The 12297-nt window shown below is 34.4% G+C and overlaps 1 protein-coding gene across 2 annotated transcripts in view; it reads left to right on the top strand.

Moving 5' to 3' along the window:
• The window catches only part of RTTN (rotatin), a 77508-nt gene extending 67013 nt beyond the window's left edge, over nt 1-10495 (top strand). For both annotated transcript variants that reach the window (XM_064657834.1, XM_064657844.1), the window contains 7 exons: nt 1436-1513; nt 3010-3136; nt 4918-5117; nt 6925-7192; nt 8422-8525; nt 8889-8958; nt 10033-10495. In XM_064657834.1, coding sequence (XP_064513904.1) covers nt 1436-1513; nt 3010-3136; nt 4918-5117; nt 6925-7192; nt 8422-8525; nt 8889-8958; nt 10033-10115 — 930 coding nt within the window. In that variant the 3' untranslated portion in view covers nt 10116-10495. The remainder of the gene's footprint in view (nt 1-1435; nt 1514-3009; nt 3137-4917; nt 5118-6924; nt 7193-8421; nt 8526-8888; nt 8959-10032) is intronic.
• Nucleotides 10496-12297: the final 1802 nt, after the last annotated feature.

The raw sequence follows: 12297 nt of genomic DNA, 5'->3' as shown, positions 1-12297 counted from the left end.
CATAGTAGACTTAGCTGATCATTCGCAAAACTGCCCCTCGGCCCACTTCAAGGCACAACTCTCAAAAAGAAGTGATGAGAGCTTCTTTTCTTTTTTTTCTTTCTCTTTTTTTTCTTTTAACTGTTGAGAAAAATGTGTTTGACCTAGCTTCATTCTCAGGGCAACTGATGTGTTTTAGCTGATAATCCTTTTCTTTCACAATAATTAGTGTGATGCTAAGCAAGAGCATGGAAAGTATTTACAAATAGCCAAGCTTTCGAAAAAAGCCCTTAAAATAGGATCTTAGTAAAAATCAAGATATCATAAAACAAGTAAATACAACAGTGCCATCAACACAATCCATAACTTTTTCAGCCTCATAGAACATTATACATTAAATAGGAGTTATAGCTTGTGGCATTTTAGAGTTATTATATTTATTAACTAAATTAATACACAGGGAATTCCTTGAAATAATGTCTTGGAGATAGCATTTTATTTGGCTAAAAGTGAGACAAACCAGTTATAAAATGTATTTGTAATGATGACTTGTATGTTTTTTCTTTATCTACTATACCTGACTTTCATTAACCTTTGGGGGATAGACTGTTACTTCATTTCTAAATGTCATCAACTGTGCATGTTATGATTTATAAGCATACATTATTGCTTCACCTTGTCTGAGATTAAGCATAAATCCTATTTTACATTTTTGTTCCTTTATAAGGCAGAAATAGTATGCTGTGGTGAAGAGGCTTGTTGGAATTTGATCATCTTTCATAAGTGTTTTACTGTGTCAACCTTATAGAAGTTAGGTCAGTGATCATTAGCCTCCAGTATCACAGCTCTATCATGAAGATGGATTTTTTGTTTACTTGTATACTTTAATCTCAGTATAGTACCTCACTGTCCAATGGTCTGTATTTATCTTCGTGATATTCTTATCAGGTTGGAAGCTATTTCCTTTATTAAGGATGGGAGGCTAAGACCCTGGGAATATAAGGATGGATTGGTCTGACCAAATGTAGAGATCTGCAAGACAAAGTTATTTTAACCTTGTTTTTATCTGAGGAAAAAGAAAGGTACTTCTCAGGAGTGATTCATTTGACTTGTTTTAGATGTCTTTAGGATGGAACCAATTCTTGGAAATGTTCCCACCCATTCTTCATTAATTGTAAGAGAAATGGAGCTGATGTCTGCATTTGGTCAGATTGGTGCCCCTAGAAATAGTCTCTGTGGGTTATAAGAGAGATGAAGATGACTCTAAGTAACTTGTTATAAATGTCCTTAGTAAATATGAGATGAATCCTACCTGAGATCAGAAGAAAACTGTGGAAGAGATGTGACCCAAATGTTAATGCCTTAGATTTACACTTCTCCTTAGAAATCTTTCTTCCTTGTACAAAACTTATTCTGGTCCTATGTTGACAATCTTCAATTATTTTTCTCTGGATAGGAGGAGAACCTTCTCAAGGATTTAAGGTGTTCTATGCAGCTCCTCAGGAATTGTCTCTTTCAAAATGAAGAATGCAAAGTAAGTATTCTTATACTGAAGTAATGTGAGCACATTCAGTTAGCTAATGAAGATCATTTTTTTTCTACTTTGAAGCTATTTTCAAGCTGGCTAAATTTAAGTTTAATATTAATAGCAGGAAATGCTTCAAATTTCACTATTATTCCCAGTTTCCAAGAATATTTCATACATGCATTAGGAACTTGATGGTCTTATTGAAACATCATCTCCCAGTGGTTTCAGATGGCTATTATCTTTTATATCCACTTCTGTTTTACTTAATTAAATAATTCTAATTTTCAAAGCATATCATATGAGAAAGGAATGTGGAGAAAAGTGTGGGGCCACCGGAAAGGCACACATAGAAATAGCTTCAGATCTTGGAAAGTGGTTTCCTCTCCTTATTCCTCTCTCCTTATTTTCTTTTCCTTTCTGAAAGACAAAAAAAACCAAACCAAAACAAAAAAAACCCCAACTCAAACAAACAAAACTAAACAAAAAACAAACCCTAAATAATAATTTGCCATTTACTTTTCTTTATCTGAGTTAAATTGCACTAATCTTCCACAACACAGTTTTGTTTCCATCTTGATTTTTTAAAAATAATTTTCTTGCTCAGAATCTTGAATTTCTTCTTTTCATTTCACATTCTTTATCTTTTTCTCTGTTCTTCTCAAATTCTTTTCAACTTCAGTTCTGCCTAGCTGTTTTTTCCATGGGGAAAATACTAGATTACCTTTTCTCATTTTTTCCTCTATTCTTTCTGATCACTGTTCTTGCTCTTTCTTATTGCCGATACCATTCACATATTTATTTTCATTTTCTCTTTCACAGTTTAATTTGTGTTGGCATCATGTTACTTGTGCTATTTATACAACTTGTTCTACTTTTAGCACATATATTAGTGGAACCACAAGATTTCCTGATTTTCCAGAAGTACCCCTTTTCTAGGGCATGTATTAGCATTCCTTTTGTATAGAGAACACCTGTTTCTGAATAAGCAGTCTAATTATCCCTAAGATCCCCATAACTTGGTTGTGCCATAATCTCAGCTAAGATTATTATGGAATGTTTTTCTTGTTTTGATCTGGACCTGCAGAGACAATTGCTCGGAGAAGATAAGGAGGTTTCTGTTGATAACTGAAGATTACTATCATTTGCTCTGTACACAACTGCATTTTTCTATTTCCATGCTTTTTGAGTTCCAATATTTGCTTTAGTTGGAGTTGAATAAAACTATAGAATAGAGAGTGCTTGAACAATCACAGTTGGAATGAATAAGTCTTTACTTTTGTTTGCATGTCTCTCATAATTGAACACATGCAGGTTTTCACTTGCATAAAGTTAATTTCATTGGTGTTGAAATGAAGGTGTCAGTTCTCTGTACAATCTTTTAAACCATAAGATAAAACATAAAGATAACACAACATAAGATTACAATATGCTTTTCTCACTACACTTCATTTTAAAAGTATTTAAGAGTATAGTAGTTTAAATTCTTCCTCATGTTTTTGCAGGTGGCAGCGCTCAAAACTCATCTCGTTCCTGTTCTTCATTCACTATGGCCGTGGTTTTTAACTGATGACTCCTCAATGCAAATAGGTCTGCATCTGCTTTGTGTCTACACTGCAAACTATCCTGCAGGTATGAGAGTCACTTTGTGATGTAAAACATAAAAATATTTTTTCCAGAATAATTAAGATGGAAACCATAATAAAAGTAAAAGAAAGTTTATTACTACCGTAAGAGGAAAGTATAAAAGCGTTGGTTCATCAAAGTCTATCAAGAGTTTTGATTTTAATACATTCAAGACTTTTATTCAGATCCTGTTTCAGAGTGTTGGATTTAGCAAGTCTACAACTGTACTAAAGGATTAAGTAGCATTTAATTCAAACCATTATGTTTGAAGGTTTCACTGAATGTCCTACAAAGCTGAATAGTTATGTTATAGAAGTACTACTCTAGGAATTCTTTGATAGAGAACAGTGTATGAGTACATTACTTCACTCCTTATTAAGAACATTCTAGTTTTAAAATAGTCAATATTAAATTTAATATTTTGTATTAAATTTCTTCCATTTATTTATGCCTTCGACTCAGTAGCTTGCATTCGTATATTTTTCATAAGGATTTTCTTGTTCATTTGAGCAAACTTATCTGTTATTTCCATTGATAATTATCCCCACTACTAGAAACCTGATCTTTTTTCTAGTATAGATTTTTCTTATTCCATATCCTGGTTATTTACTCAGAAAATGTTTTGCTAGTGCCTTGAAGAGACATGTAAGTGTCTGTTCATTTCTCCTTGTCAAGATACAATAAAAGAGTTAGCAAGGTTAAAATATATTAACTAAAAAGTCTCTTGAGCTTTTTTCACTCTTTTTTTTAAGTTAATGTCTCCAGACCTAAATGATCTTGCAATGGCTTTTTTTTTCATAAAGAATTTTTTTTTTTTAATATGAACTGACGAAAGCTCAAATGTCTATTAGTCAACCACAGGGTATAAAATTTAAATATAGTGTCGTGTCAACGTGGGAGAAATCAAGCTGAAGTTCTGATGGTCTTTCTTGTTTCTTAACACTGAGTGACTCTAGACTGCATTTTTTTTTCTTGCTGATAAGAGCAAGTGTTCTCTGATCAATCATGTTTTTTCTTTCTGTTCAGAATAGCTGGTTTATGAGGTGTCCCAAATCTACCTACTCTGAACTGGTTAACCCCTTCTCCTCAGTGTAGTCAAAGAAATGCATGTAGATATTTGTAACAGTTAAACATTGTCTCATTTTTGTTTACTTTTGCCATGGCAGAAGTTAACCTTTGTTGCAGATGGCAAATGTCACTAGACAAAAAGGTTTATATCTATATTTGTGCATAAGCATCAGGCAGGTAACATAGTTGTTCCCTGCTGCTGTGTTAATTTGAGCTTGTAGCTCTATAGCCTAGGTTAGTGCATGCTGCTGTTGTACAGTGTAATGACAGGTGCAGACAGTGCTTTTATTTCTCAGAAAAAATATACTAAAAAACTTATATTAGTCCTTTCAGATTATACAGAGACATCTGTTTTCTAAACCATTTTCAGAGGATCCCTTCAGATTCTGTTGCCAAATAATTGTATAATGCCTTAAATACAATGTTCCACTTTTTAAAGAGCCACTCTGAGGCAGAGCAATGGCTTCTATTTAACAGCAGAATCGCCTCTTAGATTTTGGAACAATAGAACAGTAGACGCCTATTCCAGTAAACTGCCACATTCAGGCAGGTTTCTGTTTAAAGTATGTCCCATTTACTTCATTGTGGTTCAAAGAAAAAATACGTAACAAATCCTTTAAAAAATTCCATCTCAACTTTAAGCTGCTGGATGCTGTTTCTATAGGTTTTTCTTTTGAATATATATCTGCATTTCTAATATGATGTTTGATTGCTTTAAGGTTGTGCTTCACTTTGTTGGACCAGTGGTGGACAATCATCACTTCTGTCTGCACGAGGTGCAGCTGGCAATTCATTAATGCATAACATCTTGAGATTGGCTTCCCAAGTGTCAAATGATAACAGCCCAGTTCAGCAGGTGGTCTTTTGTCTAATTTCTAACCTTGCTCTGTCTCATGACTGTAAAGGCATTATTCAGAAGGTAAGTAAATAATATTCTTGATTTTAGCAATGTGATGGTTGCAGTTTCGTTTTTAGTAAATGCTTGTCTTTCAATATGGAGTGTCCTGTGATCATATAGAAATGCTTCTGCAGGAATCAAAACCATTCTGTCTTCTCAGTTAGTTGTGTTACCGTTCCCTACAAGCAGCCTGAAATTCATAGTCTGGACAGATGCAACCTTTTATAACCTCTCAGTTTCACCGGGGTGTAAAATTTTTAAAACCCATATATATAGTATCAATCACTATTGGATCATGAAAGTGAGCATGCGGTAGAACAAACTGCATGTGAGTAAACAAGAAATTAAACGTTGTATTAATCATTAGGTATACTGTGTGAAATATAATCTTTATAGAAGTTTTAGGGAAGATGTCCTACATGTCAGTAGTTGGATGTTAGATAGAAATCTATTCTTGTTACACAAATGTATGTAGTGTCTTATTATTTTTTAATTTGTATACAGAATGATCCTTTCTCTGTTTTATCAAATGTTATTTGAAAAATCTGTTTCTCTTAAACTTTGATAATTTGAATTAATTCAACACCTTGGGAAAAGAAGTCAGGCCATGTTGAAAGTCAGCCATGTAGTGACATAAGATGAGCTAACACAAAAGAAATTAGAAAAAGTTATTTATTTTTAGCATATTTTATAGTAATTTAATAATTACAACCATTTCTTTCAATCTCTATTGACAATGTTCTGTGCATGGACCTGTTAGAAAATGCAGGGGGAAATATGATCTTTTTGTGATGCTAATTATGTAAAACCTAATCATAAAGTTGGAAAATGGCTCATATTCAAACTTTTTGATAGAGATAAAGAATTTGAGATCTTTTCTGTAGCAGCTGTTATGTTCTGTGAATTGTTCTTGCTTTTACTCTCTTCAGAGTTTCACTTTAGTGTGTTAGTCTTTGTTCTCTCTCCTGAGCTCTCCTTTCGTAAGTGTAAGCAATGCTGAATAACTAATTCCATCTGTGAAAATTAAATTACCAATATTATATTCATGTGAAGAAAACAACGAGTTTGTATGGTGGGTTGTTTGCTTTTGACCAGATGCTTGTATATATTGTCAAGGTTCAATGAGATGGGGAATTTATCATCAGTGAGATCAAGGACTTTATCATCAGAGGAATTTGTTAGAACCTCTCCCTCTTGTAACATGGTGATAGATTTTCACCTGCTCAGAATCTCCTTAAAGTGGAGACAAACCCTGAGATAGAACTGTATTGATATGACATACAGTTTTTCTTCAAATCTTGCAAAAAAAAAAAAGGATATTCCTCTGGCTGTCAGTGAAGGGAGGAGTGGTGCTGTAGGTCCTTATGAGTCACTTCCAACTTGAGATGTTATTAACATTTGCCAATAACACATGCAATAATAAACAAGAAATCAAGAATACATTATCTGAGTAGTGCAGTGATTCACTTAAAATGTTTCTAGCTTATTTTTGGGCAGAAATGCTAAGTGCAAAACAGAAAGCCTATGTAGTGGTGAGAATTAGCCTTTAAAGAAATATATCGTACTGGATCAACTTTTATTTATCTACCCTGCATAAATTATTATAGAAGAAAATTTATCTCACCATATTAACTTTCTAACCAGGAAGTAGATTCTTTTTCATATGCAATTCTTTCAAAAGTCCTTGACTAATAATGGGTTGCCTGAAATATGTGAATGAAATGTTAGTACCAGTTTTTGGGGAAGTATGTAGATTGGAAGGTCAAACAGCAGCAAACAAGCCATGGAATACTGTAAATTCTAACATCCTTTTTCTTTCTTTTGACAGAGTAACTTCCTGCAGAACTTTTTGTCTCTTTCATTACCAAAAGGAAGTAATAAAAATCCTGGTAATGTGTCTACTCTTTGGCTAAAATTGCTACTGAACATATCTTTTGGAGAAGATGGACAGCAGATGGTCATGAAGATAAATGGTTTTTTAGACCAGATCGTGGAAATGTGTAAATACAAACACAAGAGCAGCCAACATCTAGCACTTCTTATTCTACATAACATATGTTTTAGTCCAACTAATAAACCAAAGATATTAGGTAATGGTAAGTATCTAAAGGGAATACATGCTGTTGTATTCTGAGAATATTGTGGCTTCCAGAAGACCATATTTTCATTGCAGTTTGGGTTACTGATGAAGAACTCAATTGTCGCTTTTTAGAAAAGCATTTTTATAAAAATTATTTTTGTAGAAGTGATTACAGAGCACATATTTTGGCAGAGAGGCAATTAAAATAATAAAAGGAAAAGCAAATAAATAGTTTTAAAAAGAAAATCAAGATTCATTGTGGGATAGATCATTTGGATATAGTAACACATGAATTAAAGGATTTTTGCAGTTTTCTCAAACAGCAAGTTTTTCAGGGAGGATTGAAGGATTCCTTGTGTCAGTCAGTTTGAAATAACTGAAGGTCCTATGTTTCAGTTGGACAAAGCCATATTAGCTCCTACAAGTCATGGATGTTGAGACAAACTATTTTATGTCCTGTCATGTGTGGAAAATGATTATGATAATCATAAAGTTATGATCATGGCATATATATTTAATGTAACAACACAGAACTTTTTTCTTGGTTGTTTGTAAAAGGCATGTTTCTTTCCCCCATTTAATTGCAGAGAGAATGCTCTTGTCTTTGTTATAACTTCTCAGCAGGTTTTCCATAGTGTTCATGCTTTTTATTTTTAACTAAGATGTGGATTTGTTGCCTTGATTAAGCATTTATTATTCAGTTACATAATCTGTGAATCTTTGTTGTGAAGTGAACAAGCAAATTTGAAGAGTCTGGCTTCAGAGCAATGATAGAAAATTAAGGCACCTACACTGGAGTGGCAAATATTTCTCATTGGTTGCAAATCATCTGCATAATAAGTATGAAGGAAAATAGAAACATCTTAATATCCATCCTGATGTGGTTCTAATTGTGGCTACTGGGAGTTATAAAACAGTTTCATGACCTACTCAGTCCCTATGCATAGCTGATGGCTGTACATAATGTGCATGTTTTGTTACTGATGGCTTAATTTTTTAGCATTACTTGTCTTTGTTTTGCTATATTGTTTTCAACATTTCTTTCAATGTAGTCTGCCAATTTCATGAGCATATTGAAATTTAATCAATAATAAAGTTTCTGTAATTCCTCTGCCATACCATACTTGTCATAAAACTAAGTGTACTCCAAGCATTAATAAACTGAGGCATGTAAATATATTAATGTGCTTTTGATTATATTTTCTAGATACTTTTGGGTTCATATTTTTTTATTTCTCTCATTAGAGCAAGCGATTGGAGTACTGTCTTCCTGTTTGGAAAGTGACAGTCCTTCTGTTCAGAGAATAGGAGCAGCTTCGCTTTGGGCTTTGCTGCACAACTATCAGAAGGTTAGTATTTGAGAAATGCTTGAAAATATTGTAATGTTATACTTTTACGCTGTAAACTGTAATACAGTAGTCTCTAAGTAAATAATAATGAATTTTACAGTAGTCATTTGATTTTATTTTAGTTGCGTAGCTGCTGAGTCTAGGAGATTAAACAACATGGTAAAGAAGCGGCTTGTTCTCTGTAATTTGTGACAGCTTATATAAATGCAATCTGTATGATAATACAGTCATATGTTAATTCTAAAATTCCTGCATCTCATGCTCTGCTGAATTATTATCATTCTCTAAACTTTGCTGTTGAAGTGTGATCATGTGGGGAAGAAAGTCAGCTCATTCTATTTTGTGTGTCTATGTGTGCTACAGGCAAAAGTGACTTTGAAGAATCCATCAATAAGGAGAAGAATAGATGAGGCCTATTCCTTAGTGAAGAAAAGTAAGTCTTACTTCCACCTAAGGCCAATTCTTTATTTTTCCATCATGAAAACATTTAAATTTATATCATCGCAATAAGTTTTTGTTGTGCCAAAAGTTTTTTAAATTATACTTTTATCTCTAAAATCACAAGGAGCAATATGGTTTATGGTTAGGCATCCTATAAATACAGATAGAGAAAAATGCCTCTTGGTTAACAAATTATAAATAAGACCCTGGGTAATTCCTAAGGTTAGTTTCTAAGTGTAGATCTGATCATGCTTGCAACAAAATTCTTTATTTTCACAGTACAGGTCTGTGTTAATTCCTAAATTTAGTGATAAGAAAAATTTTTCTTTTAGCGTTGACTTTGCTTAACAGTGCTCAGCCTCACAGTGTTCAGCCACAGAGAGAAGGGTTCCAATCTTAAAACAAGTACAGTGAGTTACCTGACATTCTGAAAGCTTGAGATTTTTTGCTTAAGTGAATGAGCAAAACTATTGTTTGAATAGCTTCGATACTATCGGTTCAGCTTGTTGAATCAACAAGGTGGAAATATGCAGCTTTTACAGACTAGCACCTCGTAACATTAATCCCTGTTTACTTGCATACTGCTTTAGAACATAAAGTTCTAGACTGAACTATTGATTTTTAATTCAATAAACATTTACGTATCAAAATATGGTGTATAAAAGATTTTATGCTGTAATTGTTATAGCTTACAGTCATTTAATATGTCATCAATATTGTCATCAATATTTTCCTGCCTTAAGGTTCTCAACTAGCCTATGCTATAAAACTTAATTACCACTTAATAGTGGTAATTGAACTAAAACGGTAAATTGTTCTTCTGAGTGCAATGGTGGAATTTTTCAATACGGCTGTTGTTATTTTACATTTCCTGTTTTGTCCTATCTGAAGAGAAAAACAAAACAGACCTTGCAACATAAAGTACTAGTGTTTGATTTGCTACTCATAATGCAGAAGTTAAGGTCATAAAGTAAATTCTAGCAAGGGATTTGGTACAATCTTTGGAAAAGTAATTTTGTATTAAGTATCAACTAGAAATTCAAATCTTGTTTTTTCTTCCTTTTAGCTTCTCCACAACCAGAAGAAAATGAACTACATGCCTACTATGTAAAATGCTTAGAGAATATAGTGCAGCTTCTTGATTGTTAGTGACATCAGTTGACTTCTCATGTTGTACTTGAACAGCTTGTTCAATGGGAGCCTGAAATTCAAGGAAAGCACTTCTGATTCACAGTTCTGTGGCAGCAGCATATGTGCTATGGAAGAAATTTATGAAGCCTTTGAGGAAGGAGTTCATTGCTTTGAACCAAAGAAATTGCACTATACATGGTTCAAACTATTTATTCTGTAATCCCAATGGGAAATTAGAATTATGCTACTATGTAAAGTATGTACACAAAAGAAGGAATGTATAGGGGAAAGGATGTGAAAAATCAATAATTTTCTTAAATTATGCATTGAACTTGTTACTGTATAGTATTAGAGTTTCTGGTTTGGATTGTTCTTAATAAAGGGGTTTTTGAGATCAATATTTGCTGTTGGTGAATTGTAATTTTTAACATTGCAGGTGTGCACAGCATATGCTCAGATTCAAGAACTGAAAATGTTGGCCGTTGTGTTGTGTTATATTAGGTTCAAAGCAACAAGGTATGTGTTTTAGTTTTGAAGGAGATTTCAATTCAAGATGCTGACAATTGAAAAAGAACTCTTGCTGATATTACAGGTGACAATTATGTTAATATAGCAGTTTATTTAGGACATGAGGTGTGTGCATCCATTTTAGTTACATTAAAATGCTGTAGAAAATATTTGAGAAAAAAAAATCTGTTGGTTTCCAGTTTATAAGCACTTCATATCTTTATAAGCACTTGAGGCAAAACCCCCTCTATTATCCAGGCCTGTGTTGTCTTTTAAGTGCTACTATGTAACTATGGTGCTAAGTTTTTCAGTATTCTATACTGAAAGAGTTTGAGGGAAAAATACATTGATCTCTGAGCACCACAGTTTTTCTGACCATGCTTCTGGAGTATCTAGCAGGGTGTTTTAATTTCTTTCAACACATAAATATTTTATTTAAGTCAGGGTCAGAGATAAGTGAGTTAATTCAAAGCAAAACCTGAGTAACACCTCTGAAAGTTATAGCAGGGCCATGTCTATCTGTAGTTAGTCTTTTCTTCCTAACTGGGTGATTTTCCACTGACAGGGGATTTTTGTTTGTTTGTTTGTTTTGCAATGCTTGTAAATTATTCAGCTAACTGTGTGATGCTTATGGCTGGATCAAGTCATTACTAGAAATGTAATTATCGGCTGATCTCCCACCCCTCCAAGCAAAAAGCAGGGATGGACCACCAGAATCCAATTCTTTTCCACTTGCTGTGTTGTGTGATGATTGTATTTTGTAAAGTGGTTGTTAAATGCTCATCCCATAGTATTGCAGAACAGTCAGCTTCAGGGCAGGACAACTCTTAAAAGCAGGCAGCTCTGCAAGTCAGCATTTGCTGTCTGTGCTTGAATGGGGAGGTCTCTTCCCCTCATACTGGTGGCTGCCGAGTCTCTTCAAAGACTTATATTTCAGCATACTTGATTGCCACGGTCCGAGGGGGAGGGGTGTGGGACCGTGACACTGCACAAAGGGTCCGACTCGAAGGTTGGAGGTGCGATGGCCCTTTACTGACAGTGTGCAGGGGTTTATATGAGCTCTGGCGTGGAAAGGGCGAGAAAATGGGGTGGAGCATGAGACAGACAACCAGGAGAACAAATCGGAGTAGGGAGTCAGGAGAAGAGGGAGGAACTGGGAGAGGAGAGATGTAATGGTAGCTCTCTCCGCACTGCAGCTTTTTCAGCCAATCAGAGGGAGAAGCGGGGAAAGCAGGGAACAGACAACTCCTGGCATGCCTGGGCAGTACAACTGTAGGGGTGACGTACAATACACATATTTGAAACTACATAAGAACTGTAAAATCCATATAATAAAGTCCTTTTTCAATTGTTGTATATCTTTTTCCATGCCTGGAACTGTTTCCACTCTGATTCCTGCTCCTCCACACTTGATTCCAACGATCTTTCTCATAGTTTCTAAGTCAAAATGCAGATAGTTTACCATATTTTTTCTGTTTCAGAGACACAAAAAGTGAGAGCGCTCAATGCCAAATGATTTCTAATAGAGGTAACCACTCCCACGAGGATGGTGAGAGCTCATTCAAAGCGTAGAGATACGCGTGGATTTCACGGGGTGACATAGGGCTGCAGAGTTACATGACTTCATTAAATGCAAGTACGATATAATAAGACCACAGAAGATCTGGATGCTTGTTTTCTATGACACGTTTCT

The sequence above is a fragment of the Pseudopipra pipra genome, chromosome 1, assembly GCF_036250125.1.
Source record: "Pseudopipra pipra isolate bDixPip1 chromosome 1, bDixPip1.hap1, whole genome shotgun sequence".
In the NCBI taxonomy this organism is placed as follows: Eukaryota; Metazoa; Chordata; class Aves; order Passeriformes; family Pipridae; genus Pseudopipra; species Pseudopipra pipra.
Note: the sequence above shows the minus strand (reverse complement) of the source record. Positions and strands in the feature narration are given on the sequence as shown.